Source organism: Labeo rohita, chromosome 11 (assembly GCF_022985175.1).
Source record: "Labeo rohita strain BAU-BD-2019 chromosome 11, IGBB_LRoh.1.0, whole genome shotgun sequence".
NCBI classification, from domain to species: domain Eukaryota; kingdom Metazoa; phylum Chordata; class Actinopteri; order Cypriniformes; family Cyprinidae; genus Labeo; species Labeo rohita.
The window spans coordinates 3,789,160-3,801,513 of NC_066879.1; the positions used below are offsets into that span (position 1 = coordinate 3,789,160).

A 12,354-nucleotide genomic window follows, 5' to 3' on the forward strand; every position below is an offset into this window, starting at 1 on the left:
GAGCAGGAGCAAGGTGATTAGCTCATGCAAGGCTTTCTTAGATGAAAAGCATCAAAAAAAAGAACCAAAGGAGGACGCATGGCCAGTCGCCGACCATATTGGACACCGGGGTGGCAGTGTGTAGTCTGTCTGCTATTGTTGACAATAAAAGCCTGTTTAAATCCTCTTGAACTAGTCTGACCCCCTCCGAACTCTCTGTGAGACACTCCATGCTCCTTTTCTTTCCGTTTCTCTTTCAGTAATAAGGCCGTACGAGCAGAGGCAGCAAAAGAAAGGCCTCTTCTTTAATGAGATCTGTGTATTCAGACCCTTGGGCTTCAGCTGAGCAGAACTGTGCTGGAAAAACACATCGTGCTGGACGCACCGCAACATCTCCGGAGACCCTGGGATGATGAAGCATAATCCAACCGAATATAACAGGGGTATTCAATTAAAGTTCGAAGAGGTCCAGCCTGAACATTTCTTTCCCAAACAATCAAAACTAACACGGTTTCACTAGCCAATATGGCTTGAATGCTATGAAATGAAATAAGCAATGTGCACTACAGGAATACTTACTGTAAATGTCAAAGAAGTAGTATTTATTTTCCAATAGTCTCAGCAATAGTAGTTTCTAAAGAATTTTTTTTGCGTTTAAGTTCTATAATCAGGTCCCCAGTGCATCTACCAATCAAAAAAAACATGAAAAGAACAACCCAGTGAATTTAAGTAAGCCTTTTTCTGCAAGCACATGAAAAAATGAGCTGCTCAGATTTTGCTCTTCCCGTGACGTAGTAAGGGGACCTTATTATAATATTACCCATGTCTCCGCCTTTGTATTTTCGCAAGTGATAACTGTGTACCAGTTCTAACACCATGCCAAATGTTTGAGCAAAGCATACTAACCGTTCTGTCGTTGTCTCCACAGACGTGCACAGAACACTATTTAGAGTCCCAGCCTCAGACGAGACAAGAGAGCAGTGGATTTATTGATTTATTTACTGTATATTACACTTTTGCCACACAGATTTAATATAAACATGCAATTTCTTCCCCAGCTGTTTACCTTCACAGGCATAACCGACTGTTTTTGTGTTTTTTAACATAAACTTGTGTGTATTTGACAGTTTAAGCGCAATAAGACATGAAAGAGAACTTGGTTTAGTACTCACACACCGTGTGACAGCCGCTTTCTGTGCACGTGTTTCGGATGTGTGCACGTTTGAAAAAACCCTATATCAGAAGTTTAAACTGATATGGCTTTAAAACGCATGATTTTAGTGCAATAAACATGATAATCAAAACCAAACAGATGTTTTTTTAGAAGAGTATCTGAGTTATGAGCTGTAGGAATGGGCGTACGGATCCTGAAGTATTGATATACATCGATACTGATGCGAGTTTTGAAAGTACCGATGCGCAAATAAAACATATCAATACAAAGGTGATTGTTTATTTAACAAAAAAATGAATGCATACAATATGCATTGAATTGGACGAATGACCTATGTTGCGAGGCAGGTTCAATTAATCACAGAGAGTGTTCACTCACTTTTGACAGCGCATTCAAACAGGGCTACGTTTTCCGAAAATATCGTAAGAAAGCATTGAAGCTTTTGGGAACGGCAGCCCAGAACAATGCTTATCAGAGGACAGAACATATGTTTGAGTTATTTCACAATAAACATATTTAAATTGAACATAATTGATCATATGGATCATGTTCAATTCTGTATCAAATCATAAATCATACAATGTCAGAATAAAAAGGTTGCATTTTGTGCATGCAACAGCCTGTCTCTCTCTGGTAGTGCCTAATGAAAACGAAACTATAGTATTTGTAGATTTCTATGCTTACCACTACAGTAAACATATTAAAACCATGTGTAAACAAAAATATAACATAAGTTGCAATTAAGGCATATTTAATGTTAAAATGCATTTCAAATATAAAGTTAAGTGCGTGCCATTTTGAATGCCATTTTACTGTTAGTAATTTAATAATTTAATACATTTTATAATTTAAGAAGTATCGTATCGATATCGATATCGACTATACTGGCCTTTAAAAGCATCGGTATCATATCGAAAACAAAATAAGTGGTATCGCCCATCCCTAAAAAGCTGGAAAGGCACAGTAGGGATGGGCGTCTCATTCCTGAAGTATCGATATATCGATACCGATGCAAGTATCAAAAGTATCGATACTCACATAAAAAATACTGATACTAAGGTGTGTTTTATTTACTAGTGATTTTGTTTATTTAACAAAAAATAATGCGTACAATATGCATTGAATTAGACGTATAACCTATGTTAGCGAATAATTGTGCAGGATAGAACTGTTTTCTTGCTGAATGCACGCATATGTTGCGAGACAGTGCATATAAACAGGGCTACATTTCCCAAAAGTATCATAAGAAAGCATTGATGCTTTTGGGAATGGAGCCCAGAACAATGCTTATCAGAGGACAGAAAAAAAAACTTATGTTTGAGTCATTTTACAATAAACAAATTGAAATTGTAGCCTACATAATTTGTGCAATTACATGCATTTAAATTAACGTTTAAAGTTAATTGACCATGTTCTATTTTGTAGTAATGCTGAAATAAATCACACGCTGTCAGAATAAAAAGATTGCATTTTATGTGTGCAACAGCCTGTCACTGGCAGCCCCTTATGAAACTAAGTATTTTCAACTATAGTAAACATATTTATCCATGTGTTAAAAAAAAAAAACATTATAATAATAATATAATTTAAGTTGCAATTAAGGCATATTAAATGTTAAAATGCATTTCAAATATAAAGTTAAGGGTGTAACATTATATATTTTACTCTTAGTAATTTAATAAATGCAATAATTTAAAAGTTACGTTTAGAAGTATCGGAACTATCTCAATATCGATGATACTGGCATTAAAAGTATCGGTATCGTAAACAAAATAAGTGGTATCGCCCATCCCTAAAGCACAGTCCTATCCTGGAAAAGAGGGCGGGGAGCAACAGCGCATTTGCATTTAAAGAGACATGCACAAGAACAGCGTGTTTCTGCTTCCACTCAAAACAGGAATTTTCAAAATGTTATTTTGAGCTGAAACTTCACAGACTCCCTGAGACTTATATTACCTGGGGACACCTGAGACTTATATTACATCTTGTAAAAAGGGGTATAATAAGTCTCCTTTAATAAGAAATACTTTAGGCTACTAAAACTCTCAGCCAGAGTATTCGTATGAACCACAAAACGCTAATTAGTGACCTCTATAATATAGAGAACTGCTCAAGATTTACAAAAAGGCCAGGATTATCCTGAGGTTAAGTTCAATTTATCGTACATGTGAGAGACTGCTCTGAAAACCATTGAGAAACGAGGGCAACGGCAGCAAAGCTGCGGATATGCATGGGTGATCAGAACATCTGATGTGCGCAAGTATGTTTCTGCAACGTTTCTCCCTGCAGGAGAAACTATCAAATCGTGTTTCTCTCTGCTAACCTTAGTTTCTCTCCACAGATGTCACTTAGTATAATATTATCTGAAGAAGATACTCTCCAGGATTTTTCCAACTTTCATCAATGTCAGAGTCTGTACTTTGTGACCCAGGGCAAATGTAATAAAAAACTGTTCACTCCAAGCATTGTGTATTCCTGCTTCCTCGAAATTACAAAAACAACCATTAACTGAATCTAAACACAATTTTTACACAATTCTCATCCTTGTCCAAGGATGTGTCATAACAACAGCAATATAGCACATATTCCAGCTACAAATCTGCCTTATGTAAACTGATGAAACCAACTTTTGAAACTGATTCACAACTGACAGCTGCTGATTTATTCAGCCATCCAGGAGAAGCGCAATGTTCTAGCAGCCATCACTCACCACAGGCTTGTTTGCCTTTCAAAGCATCTGCTGATTCAGAAATCGCAAATCTTTCACATCCTTTCAGTTCTTCTGTGACTGGTTGACAATTGAAAGACAGACTTTGTCTATTAAGTGCCTTACTTATGGAAAACTGGACCAGAAACATTAAAGATCTCTAAAATCTCTCATAAGCACTAACCAAACTTGTATGGCTTGCTGGATGCCTTGACTGTAATGTTGTGAAATGTGGGGCAGCATCACCAGCTGAAGAATGACAAAGCATTACGATTAGTATTGCAATGATTATTTCACCAATAAAAAGTGCTGTTTAAGCTCAGACTAAAATAACAGCAGAACATAGAGACTAAGAATGAGAGAAATCAGATTTCACAGGCTTTTGCTTCAGTGTTTATGTGCGTGTATTTAAATGTGAGATCTTGAGAAAACAAAGACAACAGAGTTTTATCTAAGAGCCACCCCAGGCCTTCCCAAGAAGCTTCTATTGAAACAGGTAAGCTGTTGACACATCACTAAACACACACCAGCGCTGTGGATCTGACATTCAGCTGAATGTTTGCTCATCTCTTTGGTAACCTGGGCTTGAATGGGCACACTCTTATAACAGGAGACGCACATTTCCACTTCAGAGTGAAAAATTAAACCGTTAATTGTCCAATTAAAAGATTAAAATCTGAAATAAAGCTGTAAAGGTCAATGTCACGTGAAATATAAAGATACAGGAAAACAAAAGTTGCAGTTGTGAGAACATAAAGTCAAAATTACAAGAAATAAAGCTGTAAGAATCAGTCAGAATTCTGTGAAATACTTTTCTTTTTCTACTCTGAGGTGGAAACATTCATAAGAAACAGAACGGTCTGATAATTAACAGTTTGTTCCATGTCAGGCTTGAGACAATGTAGGTCAGCTTTTCAAGTGCCAAGCAAGAAAGCAACAAGTTTTGTGAGTCTGACAGCGGAGGGGCCACATCACACGTGTTTCCTCAAAAGAAATGCTCTCTTAAACTGACACACTAACATCCAATTTGATCTGTGAATAAGAAATTCTGTACGACATCCTCCACAGGTCAGTAGTGTCACATCGGCAGCAATAAGTCACAAGACCCCATTAGCCCAGTTGGACGGAAGCTCTCCCTGTGGATACACATAGCTTGAGGGAAATAGTGCTTTTGTCCTGGAACAGACGTACTGTACAAACACTAGCGTAACCAATTCCCCTTACTTACTGCTTATATTAATAAAAATGTCAACGTTTGAGTGAACCACCTTTGGTGGCACTACTACAAAATATGTGATTCCTAGGCTTACCAGTACAGAGTTCAGCTATTGTTTTTTTTTAGGGTTTTGTAACATTCAGCTAGGTTTGTCAATGATAACGCCATCCAGGTCAATGAACTTAAAGGATTAGTTCACTTCCAGAATAAAAAAAATTCCTGATAATTCACTCACCCCCATGTTATCCAAGATGTAATGTCCAAATCATGTCTTTCTTTCTTCAGTCGAAACATTCCAGGATTTTTCTCCATATATTTGACTTCAATGGTGCCCAACAAGTTGAAAGTCCAAATAACACAGAGTGTGAAAGTTGTTCGGTTCAGTGAGATCTATATGTGTACCAAATTTCATACGTATACATGCAAGTATATATGAGCTATGCAGCAGGTTTTCTGACTGTGTTCCAGGGGGCGCCATAGAGCCCCTGTGCCACGCCCGGGTCCCAGCCTCTGCAGCTTCCTAACAACCGCAGAATCCAACGTGTGTGGCAATTTTCAAGAGTTTTTGAGCATGCTAAGGCCCCCAAAAAGCCTTGGATATTCGGAAAAAAAATTAATAAATAAATAAATATAGCTGCAAGCAGCGATCACAGGCCCAAGCCATCAGTGCTAACATCACCCAGGGGGCATCAGGAAAACTGTGCACAGCAAGGACACAGATTTACAGTAACCATGTACAAAGGGCTCTACACGATCCCAGCTGAGGAATAACGGCCTTATCTAGCGAAACAATCTGTCATTTTCTTAAAAAAAAAAAAAAATAATTACATTTACATACTTTTTAACCACAAATGGTTGTCTTGCACTAGCTCTGCGATGCAGTTAGTTCATCTCATTTTCTGTCTACGTTACATGTACGTAATGACATAATGTGTGAGGTCGAGCTAATGCAAGATGAGCATTTGTGGTTAAAAAGTATATCGATTTTGAAAATAAACAATTGTTTCGCTAAACAAGACCCTTATTTCCCAACTTGGATCGTGTAGAGCCCTTTGAAGCTGCGCTGAAACTGCAATTTGGACCTTCAACCCGTTGGGTACCACTGAAGTCCACTATATGGAGAAAAATCCTGGAATATTTTTCTCGATTTCCTTAATTTTGTTTCGACTGAAGAAAAAAAAAGACATCTTGGATGACATAGAGGCGAGGAAATTATCATGAATTTTTCATTTCTTTAACTGACCACATCACAAAAACACTTGTACATACATATCTATGCTCCATAACATCATGCTTGGACAGAAAAGGTCTTTGACCTTGGGCCCTCCAAGAACTTCTTGTATCGGGTCCTGGTACTTCTAAGTTGCAGTCAGTGAGTGAATGGCTCATGGTATCAAAACAAAGAAACACAAAAACCATTCCTGAGCTCAAAAGCCATCTAAAGACACAACTCTAAGGTCAACACTTGATTCACAACTGCTAATAAGTTGCGTAACTGAATCTGTGGTTCTTGACCTTTTTGACTCAAAGGTCACCCATTGTCCAAAATACTATAATAGCTGCTTGTTTTCAAACTTTTTTTAACAGAAACTCAGAGCATTGATATTAAATTAATGAAACAATTTATTTTGTGACTCCAGAAGTTTTAATAACAGTAGGTTTAATTAAAAAAAAAAGTTACTGAGTGAAATTAAAAGAAATATGATTTCATTTTAAATCTTGATTTGAGCATATTTGTATTTTAATTGATATTATCTTATTTTAACATATTCATTTATTAACTTAAAACTTTTGAGTCATCCTGCGGCCCCCTCAAAAGTTTGCTGAAAAGTTGGCCCCCTGATTAAAAACCACTATACTAAATAAAACTTAAATGTCATTAGAAATCCTCATGAACAATTGCTATTCTTACCATTAAAGTCTCATAAACCCTAATTAAAGTATTATGTGCTATACCTTAGTGTACACAAATTTCTCTTGCATAACCATGGGAGGATGCACAAGTGTGTGGTTAAGATCATTTGTTCATTCATTCATTCTTTTATGGATCTTTCCTTTCTTGGGGCACTGAAAGAATGGGTGGCTTTCCTCATTGTTTTAAGTTGTCCTGACTCACCGACCATGATAGGAAGCAGAGTGTGTTCCTCTCTTTCTCCTGAAGAGCACAGATGTTTAAACTGAACTCAGGAAAAGGAAATAAACACTTCCACATGAAATCTACCCACTGAGGCCTACACCCCTCCCTTCAGCTCATTTACACCGCAGTAAATCTATCAGCCGGCCATATAAAAACCAACTATATGTATATATGAAATGGAATTGCATTTGATATACAATGTGAGATGGACTATGCAAACAACAGAAATGCATGCAGAGAGTAAGGGCACAGCCTTGAGAACCTGATGTGATCCAGACACTAAATACCTTCATGGTAACCCCTGACCACTGGCTTAATGGCATTTCACACTCCCCTTTATATTGGTTTAGGGTAGATTAGCATTATCCCTGTGCAAATCGAGGCGGTGGACATGCTGAATACACACATGCATTTTCTCCCCAGGCATAATCCAGCCCCATGTCAAATCCCACACAGAAGCTCCCAGACAGAGAGATGTAGAGCAGTGTGTCATTCCACCCCTTTAGAGTGGGAAACTGATCTAGGATCAGCATTTGTTTAGAGAAATCTGATACAGGATAAATTGTCCTACTGTGAAATGCATCATGATAACAAGTCAACACCCAGTCTGGACAAGACGTAGATGAGTTTGTTTGTTCAGCAGAACAGATTTGGAGAAATTTAGCATTACATCACTTGCTCACCAATAGATGAATGGGTGCTGTCAGAATGAGAGTCCAAATAGCTGATAAAAAACATCACAATCACACACAAGCAACACATACAACTTTAACCTGTTGCTTCTGGACAAAATATGAATCTAATAATGTTTCCTTCAATAAAAAAGTCCATTTCCTGTTGACCTCCAACATATTTATTCAAACTGTTGAACTGTTTTCAGACTAATAATTCTGAGTTATATTAAAAAATGTCCTAGCTCTTCCAAGCTTTATAATGGCAGTGAATGGCTGTTGAGATTCTAAAGTCCAATGAAGTGCATCCATCCATCATAAAAAGCACTCCACATGGATTAAGAGGCTTAAATATGGTTATTTTTCTTACACAAATGCATCGATTCACTTCAGAAAGCCTTTATTAACCCCTTGGTGCCATGTGGAGTATTTTTTATGATGGATGTATGCAATTTCTTTGACTTCAAAATCTCAACAGCCATTCACTCCCATTCTAAAACTTGTAAGAGCCTGGACATTTTTGAATATAACTCCGATTGTATTTGTCTGAAAGAAGAAAGTCATAAACACCTAGGATGGCTTGAGGGTGAGTAAATCATGAGGTCATTTTCGTTTTTGGATGAACTCTCTCTTTAATTAATAGACCGGATTGGGGTTTATTACTTTAGGATTGCTGTGATGTTTTTTATCAACTCTCATTCTGACAGCACCCATTCACCGCAAAGGATCCAAAAAGTAAAAAAAAGTATTAAAGATGCTCCTAAAAGAAGACATATTCATGCATTTTAATGGATATTTGAGTAAATTCGTAAATTAAACAAAAAAATGAGTATTATGTCATTGACCCATGAATTTTCCTCACTTAAAGACTTCCAAAACTGCCATGCCATGTAACTTTCAGCTGTAAGTGCCACAACTTTGCTGACATTACCGATAACACTGTTTTCTCAGCTGAAGAATAAGAGGCTTATACCATCAATCAATACAACTGCGTTGAAAGGTATTCCTATTACATATTACCTCCAGAGAGAGCTGCCAGGGCACAGACTGTTAGTGAGGTCACCACAGGACTGAGCGTCTTAATGTAAAAATCAATGAAGATTAATGAGTGAATTTGTTGTGCGCTGCATTAACTGTGCCGAAGGTTATGGATGGGCTGTGTGCTCATTATTAGACAACGTATATAATAATGGCCCACACAAATTAAAAAGGCCACATGACTGGCGGCGTAAAGACCCACAGGTGCTTGTATGAACGAGAGCGTACGGACCACGCAAAATGCACTTCAAGCTCAGCTTAATGCATTTCATATCAATAATTCATCCTACAAGTCTGAAGCATGGGGAGCTTGAGATCATCAGCTTGTTCGAGACAAAAAAAAGGAAGACTTTGTTCACAAACTCAGAAACACAGATGGCATTTGTTGCCAAAAACATTTTCATAATTAAGACTGGTTACGACAAAAAAAATTCCCAGACAGCACGATAGATTATAAACAGTGAAACTCAACACCAGAATGTATATGCAGAGTGTACGAGAGAGAGAGAGAAAAAAAGAGAGAGAGCTGGAGCTGGGCCCAGTAGTGCTCTGGGAATGCAGTCCAAGTTGATTGGCTGGTTTCCTGATATTGTCTGAAGTCATTTGGTGAAATAGGCATAAGCATACAGAGCGGGGAGAGCGGCATAACTCAAACCATGTGATGAGGCAGAGCCCTGTGGGGAGTCACCACAGCTTCAGCACAATGGACAGTCTGTAGTGCCTTTACCTGGGAGTTACGGCTCACTCATCAACTCCTCATAAAGGATAAAAGCGAAATAAATGACGAACGGCCTTAGAAACGTGAAGAACAGCATCGCATGTGATTTTATTTAGGGAGTCGTGCTTTAAACTTATCAAAGAGCGTCTACAAAGGGTCTTCGGCATATCTGACCTTGCGTGAAATGGATTTTGTCAAATTACACTTATTTCAACTTGACCTAACCTGGGGTAAAAAGTTTCACAATGCTCACTCGTAACTGAGAAATGCATTACATGAAGTCCAAAACAAAGATGAAAATAAATGTGCAAAAACTTAAAAATAAAAAAATAAAACTTCTAGTACTGCTGCTTGGGCCCTTTTTTCAGGGACAGGTCCTGTGAATTGACCCATAATTTTTTTTTTTTTTTTTTTTTTTTTTTAATTATATATAACATATATAATTATATTATATATATAAACAAAATATAAAAAAGTTTTTGAACAGTAAGCTTTTTGCTAAATTTTCTTCCATCCACCAAGCCTGCATTCGAAATACAGCAAAAGCAGTAATATTGAATTTTGAAATATTTTTACTATTTAAAATAACTGCTTTCTATTTGAATACATTTTAAAATGTAATCATTTCTGTGATCAAACCTGAATTTTCAGCATCAGTACTCCAGTTTTTAGTGTCACATGATCCTTCAGAAATCATTCTAATATGCTGATTGGCTGTTTAGGAATTTTTATTATTATTATTATTATTATTATTATTATTATTATTATTATTATTATCAATATTTAAAACAGTTGAGTCAGTTGAGCTTGGAGTCTGTATAATTTATTTAAATAATGTATATAATAAATGCAATAATATAATAATGTATAATTTATAAATATAAAAATTAATACTTTTATTTAGCAAGGCTGCTTTAAATTGATTAAAAACAATGATAAATACATTTATAATGTTAAAAGATTTCTGTTTCAGATAAATGCTGTTCTTCTGAACTTTCTATTCATTAAAGGAACCATAAAAATTCTACTCAGCTGTTTTTAAAAAATGTTTTTTTGAGCAGCAAATCAGAATATCAGAATGATTTCTGAAGGATCATGTGACTAGAGTGACCATACTAAAAATCAGCTTTTAAATCCCAGGAATAAATTACATTCTAAAATACATTAAAATAAAAAACTGTTATTTTAAATAGTAAAAATATTTCAGATTTTTACTGTTTTTGCTGTACTTTGGATCAAATAAATGCAGGCTGGGTGAGCAAAAGAGACTTATTTTAAAAAAAAAAATAATCTTGCTGGTAGTTTACATGCATACTTTTGAGTTACTATTGTTGCAGTCTAATGTTTTTACAAGGAAACCATTTATAACGCAATAACTAAAAATCACTTCTGCATATCGGTTATCAGACACTTAAAAATCAGTGGGTCAAAAACCAGACAAATAATAGGCCTGTCTCTACTCAGCCAAGTCACCCAAGTGGTAGGCTAAATTATGCAATATTTCCATGCATAGCTAGCATTTGTTAAACAATGAGAATGATTTGTTTACAGGAAATACCTCACATGGGCAAAAGCAAGGTGGGATTAAAGCACTCTTCTTACCTTGCCTCACAGTTTTCAACCTTATAGGTCCCTTGCAGTTCTTGATCACTGTCAGCACATCATAGAGCGGCAATCCAGAAACAGAGAGCGTCTCCACTTCCAGCAGTAATTCCCCCTCGGACACTTTCCCGTGTCTGTACTGTACGGCATTCCCGTTAACGTGTCCGATATAGGCGAACTCCCCTTTCTCCGCGCCGCCGAGCAGCTGCACGTTGAGCTCGCCGCGGGCGTCCTTAGAGATCGCGCACTCGTTAACTTTGGTGGTCCAGTGATTCTTCTTCTGTACCACTTTGGACATGATGAATCAATAAAATCCGTCCAGAAACAGGTGGTTCCACTGACAGACGACAAAACGAAAGAGTTTCATAGAATGAAATATCCCACGCACACGCGGTAAAGTTTCTTTCCCGTCTCGTCGGTCATGAATGCAGCTTCTTCGCAGCCCAAAAAAGAAAGAAAAACCAAATCAAGCCATTGTCCGGCTGATCAGCAAAAGAAATTCCCACTCCGAGCGCTTCTCTAATTAGCCTGTATTGTTTTCCTCATCTTCTTAACATGTTTCCTCTTTAATCCTCTTGGTTGCGCTCATCTGCGCTTGTTTTAATTTCATAAACCTCCCTAACTACACTTCTTTAAGTCTTGAGCTGTTTCCAAAATAGTTAGTTTGTTCCTAAAACACTTCTAAGTAATTCCCCCAGCTTTCCTTTGGCAAAGACTGTGTTGGTGAAGCCTTTCTCCTGGTTCACGGCTCCTTTAAACAGGTACAGCGTTGACGTCTGTTTTGATACATTTCATCCTGTTCTGCCTGCTCGCAACCAGGGATGGAGCGAATGTAGCGTGCGCGCGTGCGCACTTTTTCCCTTCGGACTCTTGATGGGAATCCTCCCTGCGTCCGTCACCAGGTCCTAAAGTCCGTCATTTGGAGAATAACAATAATATTTACGAACCTAAGCCGATTTCTGGAAACTCCTGATTAAATGTCTCTCACATTCTAGTGCTGTAATAAATAAATGCAAACATAACCATGCATGAATAAGCGCACCTGGAATTTAAACGAGGCTATGGTCAGCGTCTAAAAACGGGTTAATTGTAATGAGATTAATTGAAAACAT

At 37.3% G+C, this 12,354-nt stretch overlaps 1 protein-coding gene across 1 annotated transcript in view; it reads right to left on the reverse strand.

Moving 5' to 3' along the window:
• The window catches only part of magi1b (membrane associated guanylate kinase, WW and PDZ domain containing 1b), a 181,387-nt gene extending 169,296 nt beyond the window's left edge, over window positions 1–12,091 (reverse strand). The window contains 1 exon segment of the mRNA XM_051122511.1: window positions 11,243–12,091. Within this exon segment, the coding sequence (XP_050978468.1) occupies window positions 11,243–11,540 (298 nt within the window). The 5' untranslated portion in view covers window positions 11,541–12,091.
• Between the last annotated feature and the right edge of the window lie 263 nt (window positions 12,092–12,354).